The sequence below is a fragment of the Limanda limanda genome, chromosome 12 (assembly GCF_963576545.1).
Source record: "Limanda limanda chromosome 12, fLimLim1.1, whole genome shotgun sequence".
NCBI classification, from domain to species: domain Eukaryota; kingdom Metazoa; phylum Chordata; class Actinopteri; order Pleuronectiformes; family Pleuronectidae; genus Limanda; species Limanda limanda.
Window position 1 is genome coordinate 17205348 of NC_083647.1, and position 15296 is coordinate 17220643.

General features: G+C 40.4%; 1 protein-coding gene across 1 annotated transcript in view; it reads left to right on the forward strand.

The window, feature by feature from the left end:
- Window positions 1-1915: 1915 nt before the first annotated feature.
- Window positions 1916-15296, forward strand: part of LOC133014936 (uncharacterized protein C14orf132-like) — a 46021-nt gene continuing 32640 nt past the window's right edge. The window contains exon 1 of the mRNA XM_061082150.1: window positions 1916-2005. Within this exon, the coding sequence (XP_060938133.1) occupies window positions 1916-2005 (90 nt within the window). The remainder of the gene's footprint in view (window positions 2006-15296) is intronic.

Sequence of the window (15296 nt, forward strand, 5' to 3'; positions counted from 1 at the left end):
GGACCCACTGATACAAAGAACAGTGTAAATGGTGCCAGAATCAGAAAGGACAGATCACAGCAAGCAGGGATTTATTTAATGGGCAGAGGAGAAGAAGAAGCGGAGGGGGGAGGGACAGCTGTGTTGTCTCAAGCTGAGACTGGACGACTCAGCTCTCAGTGTCTGTCACTGATGTCTAAACAAAGACCGCTGAGCTGATCGATAGAGTGCCGGCCGAGGGGCATCCAGAAAACCCACTGTTATGGTGAAGTGTCCGTTCAAGAGCACAGAGCGTGTGGAAGATCACTGATTCAAATCTGAACCTATATTGTATTCGTATAATATTTTTTTGCATTCAGCATTAAACCGCAAGGATTGCTGATCGGAAAAGTACAAGATGTATCTGATCTGGTGTGAAATCAATGCTCGCTAACTACTTACACTGAAGTGGACAAGCTCAGCAGAATGGATTTTTCTCTTACTGTACTTCTCACTTTGAGTCTGATTTGTACCCAGAGGAGAGGAATGGACGACTCTCCGGCCAAATGATTAAGGCCTGGTGGAGGCGAGGTTTAAGCAGAAAAAAAAAAGAAGAAAAAAGCTGCCGACCAGACACAGTCGTATTCAGAGGCCGAAACACCCCAGTGCACTTCAATCAGTCCGGCTGTAGAGGTATAGCACACACGCCGAGTGGCCTCTGAATGTACATTCACTGGTTCCTGCTGTTTGAAGCACATCTCTGCTATATGGAGCATCTTGTGCTGATGTGATTTTTGTCTGAGAACATGAAAATTGAGGACGACACGGATGAAAGCACGTAGCCTGCTTTGGGGCAACATAGTAGCTGCTTTTCAAGACCAAAAAATCGACATTGTTTATGCAATTAATAACTACATTACATTACATTTCATTTAGCTGACACTTCTATCCAAAGCGTCACACAATAACATCATTCAACCACGAGGGTACGAACCCAGAACAACAAGAATCAAGAAAGTACAATTTTCTTAAAGAAAGCCAAACTACAAAGTGCTATAAGTAAGTGCCATTTATGTGCTACTAAAATTTTTCTTTAAACTTTTAAAAACTTTTTATTCAAGGTATAGTCAGAAGAGATGTGTTTTTAGTTTGCGGCGAAAGATGTATAGACTTTCTGCTGTCCAGTAATACTAAGTTTTATTAGCATAACTATTGTAATATACAGTAAGTGGTACCAACTAGAGTGTGGATACCCTAGGAGTCAGGCTGGGTTTGGCCCATGCTAGTGCTAGTTATTGATAGAGGGAAGCTGAAAAAAAGAAGGTAACTTTCGGAAAAAGTATTTAATAGTTATTCATGTACAACCAGATGTTGTAACACAGCAGGGAGGGGCACCCGAGAATGTCTGATTATGTTTGTCCACAGCGATGACAATATCTGTGAGAACCCAGTTAAATGATATGATCTCCTTCGTACAAGAAAATGCAAAGACAGCATGATCAGACACCTGAGGACGAAACCCAATTTGGAGATTGTAATGATGTGGTTTAGTGCGATTTTTTTTTTTTTTTAGGGGGGCCATCAATTTGGCTGGATTTATGCCCCTCCCCCCTCCCACAGTCCCTCAATGTGCTCCTGCTTACAACTTTTCTCATTAGTTTTAATTACAGGTTACGTCTTCAGCTTATAAATACAAATCACCACATGATCACCAAAGTTAAGCTGAAAAAAACAGCAAGATATGCCTTTTCATTATCTTATTTTTGTGTGTTTTAGTTCAGCTAAGTTGTGTGCAACTATAAAACATAACTTACCCAGACGATACATCTATGATTCTCTATGTGGAGGGGAGGCATCTGATTCATTTGTACTCTCATATCATATTTGACAGGATTGATCCCCCAAGAGAAACAAACAAAACGAAATCTGTCCTACGTCAGTGTGACTCATTAGCACCATGACTGTTATAGCAGGAGATCAGCATCAACAAAACAAATGGACCCCTCATCAGGTGTTGGAGCAGCAGCAGCAGCAGCAGTCCACTCCAGTTTGGCACAGAGTCACATTTAATGGGGTCACAATCATCACAGCGGCTGTCTGCTTGTTGGAGTCGAGCACCTTCAGCTGGGAGGCTGAAACCCCCCCCACATTGCATTGATTTGTTCTACATTAAACAGCAGAGTGAGGACGGGCGTAGGACACTGAGGCGGACAAAGCAAGCATGCAGATGACTTACGGAGGGGGCGTCTTCATCTGAGGAGCCAGAGTGATTTCACAGCTCTGGAGACCAGTGTGTTTTGAATAGAAGAAAGGAGACAGATGGAGACATGTCCTCTGCTGATGGTGACTGAGAGTCAGTGCATATCGTTAAATATGTGAAATAGTCACTGTCATTTATAGATGACAGATTTATAAATGCAATACTTATTAGTATTAAACACGTAAACATGTTACAGTAAACCCATTTATATTGAAATGCACCACCACATATGTATAAGCCTCAGTACCTAAATATGTAATATAAACTTAAATCAGAAAAGTAGACATTTATTGCTTTGCCGTTTTCCTAAGCTGCATTAAATTAAAAAAATGATGTAATGTTCATATTATCCTGTCCCCTCCCAGCAAACTGTATGAAACACACTGGAGTGAGAGGCTCAAAGACTTTCCTGTGCAAAATGGTCATTTTAATTCATAGAAGACGCTTTAATCAACACATAAGCAGTTTATACACAGTTTCATCCAGTCAATACATACTGGTCAAATATATAATACGGTACTTCGAAATTTAAAACTTTAAAAGATTCAAAATTATAAAAACAGACAAGTGCACATTTGAAGGAAGTGATGTCGAGTCCGGCTCACAATATAACAGATGGTGGATAAATAATACAAATAAATATAAATAGTTAAAGATTATAATGACTTTAAAAGCAGTATCAAGTGTAAATTGCTCAAAGAACTCTGTAAATCTAAGTATATTGCACATAAAAAAACCGGTGACAGTACTCTTCCATGTTGCCTCACAGTAAATTGCACAAACCCGAAGCATTAAATGTGTATTAAATTTCTCCTATTATTCGTATTTTTAATAACTTATAGTACAATAAGTAATGAAATTGAAAAACGCCCTCTTATATGTCGTCATCCACAAGTAAAAATATCTTTCAACCTTGAAACTGAAATGTTTTTTTTATTTTTACAGTTTCACTGTGTTGCATTAGACTAATAATAATCTGTCCACCCCCCCAGGCAGGCTGTAGAAGGGATGAGCTCATCCCAACATTTTACTGCGATCTGCACAGAGATACGACCCCACAAAATTTGTCAGCTGCTGACCTCTAGTTGACACAGAAGGTAACAGCAAAGAATATTCAGGAGGGGGGAAAAAAAGGAAAGCGAGGATGTTTTTCATCATGAGTAGGACACGAGCAGACGAGAGACGACGCCCTGAACGTCTGAGTAAATCTTCATGACACTTTGGTGGCTTGTTTCACGGCCGATTTTCTTCTCAGAGGTTTGAAAGTGTGACGTCGAGGGCTGATCTGTATTCAGTCTGTGGCAAACTGAGTCCACTTCCACTTGGCCGTGCACTGCCACTCACTTCATTGATATTCAGAGGAGGGAGCGTTTGATTTAAACAGGTAGTGATCTCCTCAGAACAAAATCTCATTTCTAATATTAAAAGTCCAGGCAAGAATTTTTGAAAAATAAATGACACAGATGCATGAAATGGACAGTGACATGTGAGATGCATGGGTCATGCTGGAGGGAAGGAAACGGGGAAACTGTGATTTGACTGAGGTCGGGTCCCGAAGCAACATTTTTCCTGTTGTGGTAGTTGTCCATCTTTGCAGGCGATCACGTCAAGACTCCAGCTTACACAGCCGCCCCCCCCCCCAACCGGGTAATCACCGTGAAGCCGAAGACTCAACAGCTCAGAGACAAGAGAACAACACTGCGAGTGAGTCTGCACCACAAAGGCCGATTAATTGTTTCATCGATTTCTTGGGTTTCTTAGAGCGGATGTTCTCAAACTGGTATCCAGGGAGCCTCCACCCCCCCACCCCCAAAGGGTCCATGAGGGGTTGCAGGGGTCACAAAGGTCAATCAGATATTTTCACTATACTTTCTTCAATAAATAACACACCGACACCATGCATGATTATTTTGGTCCTGAATTTCATACACCTCCTTTAATTCAACATCTAAAAAACTAAAATATTTAGCTGATGAGCGCCGAGAAACAAACGTTTCATGTGACATGAAGGGACATCAGCTATTAAAAACAGACTGGACTAATTCACACATGTCACAGCTTCATTAAACAAGGCCGCTCCCATGTTAATACCACTTAAAGCTACCCGGAGGGTAGCATTCATGAGGGTTACAGAGCTAATACAGACGGTAAATATGTCGTCAAGCACCTGAACAATTTCTTAATGTTATTGACAAACAGACTTGACCTTGTAATCACCCCGCCCCCCCCCTCCCCTTTTCATCTCCGCTGAAATATGAGCGCGATGTGAAAAACGACCTCTCGAGTCAATAACTTTCAAATGTCTGTTCACTGGATTCCACTGACAAAATTAGAGGAGACAATTATTCCATTAGCTCGGATCTAGAATGTGTCACCGTCTGGGGACGAATGGTTAATGTATTGCATCTTCGTGTGTGCATGAATAATTCATAATGGTTAATTGCACACGTTCACAACCTTATTCGACCCCTCGGAATGAAACCACATTACTGCACATTTGACGCCGGAGTCATGTATGGATTTTGGAACACCTGAAATGTTGTAAGGACAGAAAAAAAAGTGATTGTTCTCATCAAAGCATTTTTAAGTGTGAAACCTCACAGGAATTTTATGTGACATTTTACATGTGAGGCTGGATTTTGTGACCTTCTCCCCTCACTTTAAATGAATGGCAAAAAGCTCTAGCACAGATGACAGTTTCTTTTTCTTCTTTCTCAACACTGCAATCTCTGTTGGAAAAGCTCAATAGACAGAGTCCAGCCTTGAAACTTGAAACTAAATTTAAGCAGTGTGTTATAATGTTGATGCTATTTTTAAAGTTTCTGTTCATTAACATCAGTCGCTGCACATGAGCTTAAGAGTTTCATTCAGTCATAGAGGGGATATTATTGTTCTCCAAAACCATTCAATACTGTTGTAAAGAACAACGGTCAAACACACAAAAATAAATCCGCAGTAAACAGAGTCCTCTGGTGGTGAGGACAGGTCAGAATACAGTGAGCTTCCCCACAAACCTCAAGGCTTTGAATGAAATGAATCGAAAAAGATTGAGTTGTAACAAATTGCGGAATTAATTAATATTTAGTCATTCTTCATTGAAAACTTTCAAATATAAAAAACATGATTAATCAAATGTCAGAATCAGTTGCATTTGCTTCTGTTTTCTTAACCGAATCTTTGTTTTCTAATGATTTAAAACATGTATAATATGAGCTTTGACTTAAACAAAACAATTCATAAATATTTGTATAAAAAAACCTACAGATTTAATAGTCAGACAAAATACAAAAAACATCCTTTAATAGATAAAGGATAATGAACCCTATATGACTACAACAGTAAGGCACTGAAACATAAATGTGAAGATTGTTTATTTTATGCACAAGATAAGTGTGTCACAGCTTTAACCCATACTGAATAGTATTTGATCAAATTTAAGAAAATTATTACCAATTTTTCTGTATCTTTGAAATTCTGAAGTCATGTCTGTCGTTTTAAATCTGACCTGGCATCTGTTTATTTTGTTATTATCTGATGTATCTGAACCTATCTGGTATTAAACACAACGGAACATCCTTCATTATCCCTCTAACCAGCTGAAGAAAACAAACATTTTAAATGACACCGTGATTTCTGATGTCAGTGACTCGAGTTAGTGGCATTGGCCTCTATGTTTATGTTTCAATGTTGGGGCACATGTCACGTTACACGTCTTCTGTGCCTGAGGGAAAGGCAGGGGAGGAATGACGGTCACAGTTTTGAGAGCGAGTGTGAACAGAAAAGGTTGCTGACCTTTTCAGAGAGCTATCCTTTAATAAACACTGACAGCGTTTTAGAGACCGATTACCATTCCTCTGGTCCTACATTAGGCCCCCAGTCAAACACAGTGATGGAATCATTGTCCCCAGACAGCACAGCAACAGCAAGGAAACACAAAATCAATATTTCACTGCTGAGGATTCATAGTTTAGAGATTGTGACAGCAGCAGGTTCATCAATTTATTTATTTTCTGTACCTGGTAAACATAACTGGACTCAATAATGCATTTATTTAGAAGTGGGGTTGGTTCTGCAGAGGACGTACACGAGCTGTGTCAGGAACCTTCTTCCAAAGAAAGACTTTCACTCACAGGAAACTCAGGTTGCATTCAGTCAGTCATCAAACCAAGCACTGTATATACAGATGGACAACATGTCTCGGGACGTGGACGCTGCCATCTGACGGCATTTGGAGGAGAGTATCAAAGTCCTGCCGATACACACACTCAACAAAATGTGAGTCAGTCTCAGCTGTCAATCAATTTGTTTAGCATCAAATAACAAATTTAAACCAAATTTACTGGAAACTACATAAGGGTGGGAAAAACAGTTTTAAAGTTAAATTTTTTTTTTAATCTTTATACCTCTGATACATTACAAAGGCTTGATTCTGTGTTACACTGTAAGGACTGTGTGAAACCTATTGTAACTTTGTCCCATCCACTAACATGGAGGTGGAGGTAGGGTTCATGTCCTGTACAGCAACCAGCCACCAGGGTGCGATGGAGATGCTTTGGCTTCACTTTGGGGAGCAGTCACGTGGTCCATCTATACATATGTATGGTTGAAACCAGCAGCTGCAGTTTGAACCCAGCACCTTTTGCTGAGGAAGCAACAGGGCTGCTGACAAATGAGCAACACCAGAAACTGAAATTCGAGGTGGGAAAAAGTAGTTTAAGGTTTCTATTGTCTCCATTTGACCTTCCAAAAATATTTAAAGTACAATTCACGAGTGCAACAAGACAAGAAATATTTAACGACTAACCCGATACCACTACCACACACACTTGTCCGCACACACACACACACACCAGAGCGGCAGGTTCGCCGTGAGTGCCTGGCCACACTCATCCTGCGACACGTTTTACGCACCGCTGCAGCAAACACGAGAAGTGCATACCGGAAACAGGCCCGACAAGGGTAGAAGCAAGAGTAGCAGCACGGGGGCACGCAACCGCTCCTTTCGTCTGAGGCAGCCTCTCACCCACCGCTTCATGTTCGTCATATTAAATATGGAGCAATTACACAGCCTTACAGAAGCCGCACTGCTTCTCAATCTTGCATTTAAGGTAAAAAAAAAAAAGAAAAAAGAATCCCCTGCTGTCTTTCTCTACGTTTTCCCGAGCCGCCGAGAAAAAACTTCAAAACCGTCTCCTGGAGGAATCGGAAGTCCCTGCTTCATCTCCTCAGACAGACTTGTGTGCTGATACCGAGATGAGGAATAAATTGATGAAGCTACATTTGGATGAATAAATTAGCGGGCCAACTTGTAGAAGGAATACATTTACATCTAGATGAGTTTACAGTCCTGACATATAAGCTCATTACCGGCCACCACGGCCTACTCCAGATGCCATCGCCCAATTGTATCCTAACTCATTCAGCCGGGTCACCGCTGCGACTGTGGGAACAATACGTACAGCAGCCGCCTGACTGAGGCGATAAATCACAGCCTGGCAGCTACACATTTAGAAGGCCTTACTTTAATAGCAGTTAGTGCTCCGACGAGACCTCGGGGTGCTGATAAATGTTACAACATTTACACTTGAAGGATTCTTAATTACAGGCTAAATAGTGCGGCCTCTGCCCACCAACATCATCAGAAGGAAAATCCTCCCGCGATTCGCACGCCCAAACCCACAAACTCTTTCTCTCCGCCATTCTAGTGTGAAGCAACGGTCCTCGGAGGGCAGTTTATGTCCACAAATAAAACACTCTGTTTATATGGCATCGTAAAGAAATGTGGAAGCGGAGTCCTACCTTTATATGGCTCGGTTATGAGACACAAGGAGAGTGTCTTAAAGAAGCAGAAACCTGAAGGGCTATTTAACCTCCTTGAGCCAAACATCACATTGTGTCTGCATGGTTTCCTGTCATTTTTTTTTTACTTTTGAACTCTTTAAATTTGAAATAGGACTCAAATAAATGTTAGTTTGTGTTAAGCCAAAATTGATGGGGTTTTTTTTGTTACTTTTGTTTTCGCCCTTGGTTTGTTTGTTTATTTTTCAACAGGATGACACAAAAACTATGAAATGGAATTTCCCAAAACACTTGCGGGATATTTTTTTTTTTCTTTTGTTACATTTTCTGTTTAGCTTTTTTATAGCATCTTTCAGCTCCTTGTTTTGGTTTTCAGGCAAATAACCTTATTCAGTTGTCATTTTTGGCTGCAGGAGGCAGCTATACAAACACACTGTCCTCTACCTACTCAGCACCAAACAGCAGACAGATAAACTCAGTCACTATTTGCGAAACACAGCGGAGAAAAAAGAGCCAGATATTTGGTGGAGACCAAATTGGAGCTAAAAGCAGAATGAAAATTGGACTGTGGTCAGAAAACTCCAAATTAATGGATGAGTTGGAAATGATGAGTTCGTCAACACGGTCACCATGACAACTTGTGAGCTGATGCTGATCCAAAAATGTATGTGCATAATAATAGTAGTTTTCAATTCACTTGAGGAAACAGCCTGGTTTTTGATTGCTCCTAGAGCAGTATATTATGGCACATTACCAAGTCATTACCTTATCCCACAGTCCTTACAGTGTAACACAGCAACACGCCTCTGTAATGTATCCGAGGCAAAGCAGTAATTAAAGCCAATAAGACCTGATGTAAACAAAATCAATAGAGCGGCAACGGCGTTTCAGAGTCATCATAGTGTAATTATGTGTAAACAAGTGTGAATGTGTCTTCGAAAAGCGCTGATCTAATTAATATTCCGTCCCAGCAGTTTCCCCCCATACAAAAATGCTGTTTGAGTCAAAAGGGCATGGCTGCAGATTAGAATGATCAAATTAAATGTGTGTGTTTAATTAATTTGCTCTCTCCCTCTCTGCCCCAGACCGTATGAAGAAAGGCAGTGGGCGTGCAGGTTTTCAGGATCAAAGAATGAGCGGAAATGGCCCGGAGCTGGAAGTGGAAGGGGAAAAAAAGAAAAGCGTGGACACAAATGGAAGGAGAAAACAAGAGGGTGTGTGGAAAGGTAGAGGTGGGTCTACTGGGAAATCTGCTGAAGGGGAGAATCCAGGGGCGGAAGACCCCTTGTCATGTAGATTCCAGAGTGCTCACACGCTCATGCACATGAGCAAACACACACGGTCGAGCTGAAGGGAAGCCTGATATCATCTGGACGTAAGAATCCGCCAGAGCAGTTATCTCTTGTTTAATTCCATCTATCCTGTGTTTAAACATATTGTAGCTCATTTATTTTACACTTCTCACAAAATCGTTCCCTGTGCTCAGCTCTGACCTCTGGCCACCGTTTGAAGGACGCTGCTTCCAGAGTGCACACATCAACACCTGTCACTTCCTGCCTGCAGATGTTCAATAGATGCTTTGTGACACTGCATGTCCCATCTATCGCTCAGCGCAAAGCAGTAACCCTCGGATCCCTGGTGCACCATCACATACACAGGCAGCAGGCTGAATATGAGATGCAAGAGAAGAAGTCACGGCAGGGGGGCTGTGGTTTCAGGTAATGGCAGATACATAAAAGCAATGGCTGCTTTCTATGGTTTACAGCAGGTAATAAGGACAATACAGCACGGTCAAAGACCTCGAGGGCCCAAGCTGATGCAGGACATGTTATTCACTGGTAAATCACAGCAGGAATGTTTGTATGTATGTTTACATCCTGGTTATTGTGTTGACATGAATCAAAATATGATTCAAATACATGTAACTATAACGTTTTACAGGTTTTATTTGAATTAGACTACAATTCAAAATGATTAAGATTCAAAAAGATTAAAAATAAAAGTAAATTACATAAATGCTTTACTTTCATGTTTTTCAATTTTCTCTAGTTGATTAAACACGCCTGTATTTCTACGCCCTCATTTATGAAGCTATGTCCCAAACACTTGAAAAGAAACTCAAATGCAAACACCCGTGAGCAAATTGAGATTACACCGACACTTTACATGCACCGCCATGGCAACAAGTTTTCACATCACAAAAGGATTCTGTTTGAGCTTCAGTTTCTTCAACATATTCAAGCCAAAAGGCAGCAGGAGCTCACATCAAATTAATTATTGTATGAAACGTGTGCAGAAGTGAAAAGTCAGATGAGTCTTTTCTTTTATGTGTGAATGTGCTTATTTCATCATATTTAGTTTGTGGTCCACAGCATCTTTAATCCAACTGTCACAGTCAATTAAAAAGTGTAACTCATCACATTGGTTAAAAGAACTCAAATCTACTGCAAGAGAATTTTCACTTGGACAGATAAATATCTGTGAAGGTATCTGTTTAAGATAATGTAACTTCTATTATGTGTGTTTCACTTTATCACAGATAAGTTAATTTCATACGAGTGTGGTAAAGTAAACGATATCATTATAAAACAAAAGACAAATCATTACTATGTATTCTCGTGTTTTGTATTCCAGATAACCCGGGTGTTTTTATATTAGTGCAGAACTTTTATATTTAACAAGTAGACGGCAACTCCCTTATAAGGCCAAATTAACATTTTATTTGGCCCAACATCAACTCTCACACACTAATAAACATCATCATCATAAAATGAATCAATAAAAAACATTTTCAGTATTTAGTTTTGTAGATTGTGTAACTTCTTGCTTTATTTTTTGTTCATATCATAGCAAATAATTGCTGGAATAATTTGTTGTTCTTATTACCCTCTGCGATCCCGATAATATTTCTTAAATGACTTTTGTCCGTTCACAAGGTTGACATCTCAGATGCATTAATCTAACAAAGGTTAAATGTGATTCAATAACTTTAAAATGACGATAAGAATCAAATATGCTTTTACAGGAGCTCGTATCAAATGGCATCAGCTCTGTGTTTTGCTTCTAAATAAAATCTGGCTCTTATAAAACGACCTTGAGCAGGTTACACGCTCAGGTTTATTTCTGACTCCACACGATGTAATAAAAATAAATTGATACCAAAATGGACTTCTAATCAGAAAACAACAGCAGATGACATTTACTGTGGCAGATCTGATCTGACAGATGAATCACCCTTCGTCCTTGGATGCAATCCGTGGTTCGGGTGCGACCCCTGACCTGGACATGTTGTGAGAGTATGTTTCTATAGGTCACAAGGGAAGCCTATTACCATGTCGACGGTAATGATGGCACACTAATACGCACGCATATGGCAGCAAGACACATGACAACAAACTCAACAGAGTGTAAAATCTGAATAACACTGAGCTTTGGCAGCAGCACAGACGAGGACGTGGGGGGAGCAGGAGTGTTTGCTTCAAGTCACCGGAAGCAACAAAGCAACCATTTGTGGATTTGCACTTGCTGTACACATTGAATGCAGTGTTCCTGAAGCTCCTCAAACCTCCGTGCAGGAGAGTACAGCGTCAGAAAAGTGAGGACAATTTAGACAAGTTGCCACATGGGTGAAAAATAACTTAACACTTGGCACAGGTGTTCCTCCGCAACGTGCTGGATGTCTTGGGAATGGAGCGATGGTCGCAAGTTCAGGCGGCCAACAGGAGCTGGGCTGCTGTAACCATGTCACACGCCTCACTCTCCTTCAATGTGGCAACCTATTTAGCAATGACTTCTTATCTCTCCCTTTGCTTGTTGATGCCTGTCAATTCAGCGCCTCACCCCAGCATCCACCTGTAGGCTCCCAGATTTCCGACTGAAATGCTTTGGTTGGTTGGTGCCAAGTCCTGGCTGGCATTATGTCAGGCTACATATCAGAGGGCCACAACTAGACGGGTGAATCAAAAGGTCCACTAACCTAAAGGTTGTTGGTTTGATCCCCGATTCCTTCAGTCTGCATTTAAAAGTGTCCTCAGGCAGGATACTGACACCCCAAAGTGCCTCGGCTGTGCCAACAATGAATGACCGGTGTTTAAAAGGAAAGCGTTAGATACAGAAGTGTGTTGAGTAGTCCAAAAAGTGTTTATTTACCAAATTCCATAGACATGCTAGGACTTGAGATCTTTGCACCTCAAACACACAAGATGTACCTAGTCAAAACACGACTGCTGTTCACAGCATTGTTATCTGTGTTAAAATAATAAATAATAAGTCTATTTCTCAATTATTCAAGAATGGACTTGTTTGCTATGAAATACATTCCATAAATTCTACTGATAGATCGCATCATTCTGCATTTTGTCTTTTGCAATGATTAATCAAATTATATTTTACTGGTAGAACTCGGCAGAGGGCGTAACTGTTCTCAGTGCTTACACGGAAGAATCAAATCTCAGTGCAGTGCAGATCTGTGACAGGGCTGAGATGCTGTGGCTCCTTCATGTGGGAGGGCTCACTGCTCTTCAGGCTCATGGTGTTTTCATGTGGTGAAAGAAAAAGACTGATATCATCTTCGTTGCATTGGAATTGTTCTACACACAGCATTGTTACCATATCGACTAATCAAAAGCCATGTTTGTCCTCTTTTCTGTCATCTGGTGTCACTTGTCAGCATGTGTCTGATTGTTACCATGGAAACTACGGGTCTGGGTTCAGAGTTGGCCTGGGGATGGAAAAGTGATCACTCCCTCTTTATATTTGTGAAACTTGCACTAGACTAATCTCAGAGGAAAGATAAAGTCTGCCTTACATTTACGGATTTTATCAGGATCCCAATCAGGTGATGTCACAGCATCCGCAACTTTCTCGGGTCACATAAAATTACAAAAGAGCTAACATCAGTTATCACATCATAATATATACAATATCAGTTTAACAGGTGCACAAGTACAGTATAACAAGATTAAATGGTTTATGTGAGTGCTAGCTTAACATGCTACCGTGCTGGCTAATGCTACAGCGATGCTAATGCTACTGAGGAGGTGAAACCAATGGTGTTAACATAGCACATGATGAGTTACTGCAATTCTATTAGCTGGCTTGATGGGACAAAATAGAACTGTATGTCCCTGGTTTGTATCACCCGCTCTATCCCCTGAGCCACAGCCAACCAATGTAACCATATTCTTATTCATTCACCCTTTTATATATATATATATATATATAAAGACATATTCAGCTATTTCCCTATGTATTACCATATTTATATCCATTAATTTCCCAGCCTATCACTTCATTAACCTTCACATACATCAGTATGCATCAAGGCATTACCAACATCTTAACATATCCCATAAATAAGTCTATGTATATATTATTCATGTCATATTATTTATGGATAATTAATGAATTACACTCACAGGCTAACTCTGTGGTCACTTTAATAGTGTTGTGTGTTGGGTGTTGTGTGTTGTATTTATTTAAATTACAGGATAAAGGTGTTGAATGCTTTCTACACCTCTACTGGAACATTCTTAGAGAGGAATTAAAAAAATAATATTAATTTGAGAGAGGGAGAGGCTGACATGCAACAGTGAACTAATGGCAGCATCACGTGCAAGTCATCCCTGGTACAAGACACGCACCTGAGCCAAGTGAGCCTCTAAGGTGTGTCAGTCGTCCAGTGTTCAGCGATGATTTCCTTTCACTAAAACACACACAGACACACACACACAGAAACAAACACACACACACAAAGCTTGTTTTCTAAGAGTCAGACGTGTTCACATTTCCGCACACTGGCGAGTGGCCCGGCCGAGTGGCAGCGTGCACGAGCCATGTGTTTGTCTGTGCATGAAACCAAACCTGTTGCAATAAGTTTGCATTTTTTCCCCCATGATTTGTTTTGGTTCACCTGGGTAGGAATAACTTGCCAGCGAGGACAAAGCAATCAGTGCCAGGAAGAGAGCATAAACGACAGGAGGACATTTCAAAGTCAATTTTATTTATGGTGGGCGAGAGGAGCCTCAGACAGAGGCGAAATTAATCAGGTGATTTCAGAAGTCGATTTTGGCGGAGCAGCTCATTTCCATCCATTTAAGATGGGCGGCGGCACATGGAGGACGTGGGAAGGCGGCCAGGGTGAAGATGGCATGAGCCTCCCATTAAATGGAAACAGATACATTTAAGACTCTATTAAATAATTACTGCAGGGGAAATGGAAGCAGATATTACTGGAATGGCCATAAAAAAGAGATATACGGATCAAAAGGGAGGCGTCGCCCAAAGGCTTTGTTGACAGCTGCACTGGGTGTTATGTGATTTGACAGTAAATATTATTGCCTAGTATCATGGTCCATTTTATTGATTCCCTGGGGGAAATTTGCTCCATGCGTTTGACCCATTTAGACATTTAGGAGGAACAATCCGTCACAGCTCAGCATCACCCTCCAGTTTCTCACTTCTCTTTTTTTGGACTGACAAAGATCATTAAACAAACAAAGTAGTTAATAGTTGGGTGAGTAGTCAATCTTATCTTTAAAAAGTACCAATGATCACAATGCCAGGGGATGTTTGTAATATTCAACATAATCGGTTCATATTAGTAGCTGTGGTACAAAATTGTAAGATCAGTTCTACTCAAAATCATAAGCTGCTTTCATACATGCTCTGAAGTCCAGACATTATCATAACATTTTCCTGAGGGGCTTAATGTGAGAACATTAAATGTTCATATAGCAACAGACTTTTCCTCGTCTACAGATCCTGTATATTCACATCTGGAATCCGTTTATAATTAAATAAAAAAGATTAATAAAGAGGTGCCATCTACTGTATGAAGAAGATACCTTCTGAGATACGACTTCAGCTTAAACACCAGCGGTTTTCTTCAAGTCCTTCATGATGATGCAACAGTGACAGTTCAGCTCGTGGTTACACTTTGATTTGCACTGATTGGTCTGCAACCTTAGAAAACCTTCCAGACCTGCACGACAATCCAATCATTCTCATTCTGTCCTTTTTTATATTGCTCCACTTACCTATTTTATGGCAAATGAAGATTTAATCTGTGATAAGGGATTTTACTGCATTCGGGGAAATATTCTTAATATTCTACACTGCTAAGAATGTGATAGAATGGGAACAGATATATGGATTAGAAAATGCAATATAGTAATAAGGGCTTTTAGTTCACTTGCACATATGGCTGAACAATATTATTACATAAAAATGCCTTGTGTTGGTGACATGGTAAATTGATCTTTTGTTCATTTGATGTGAT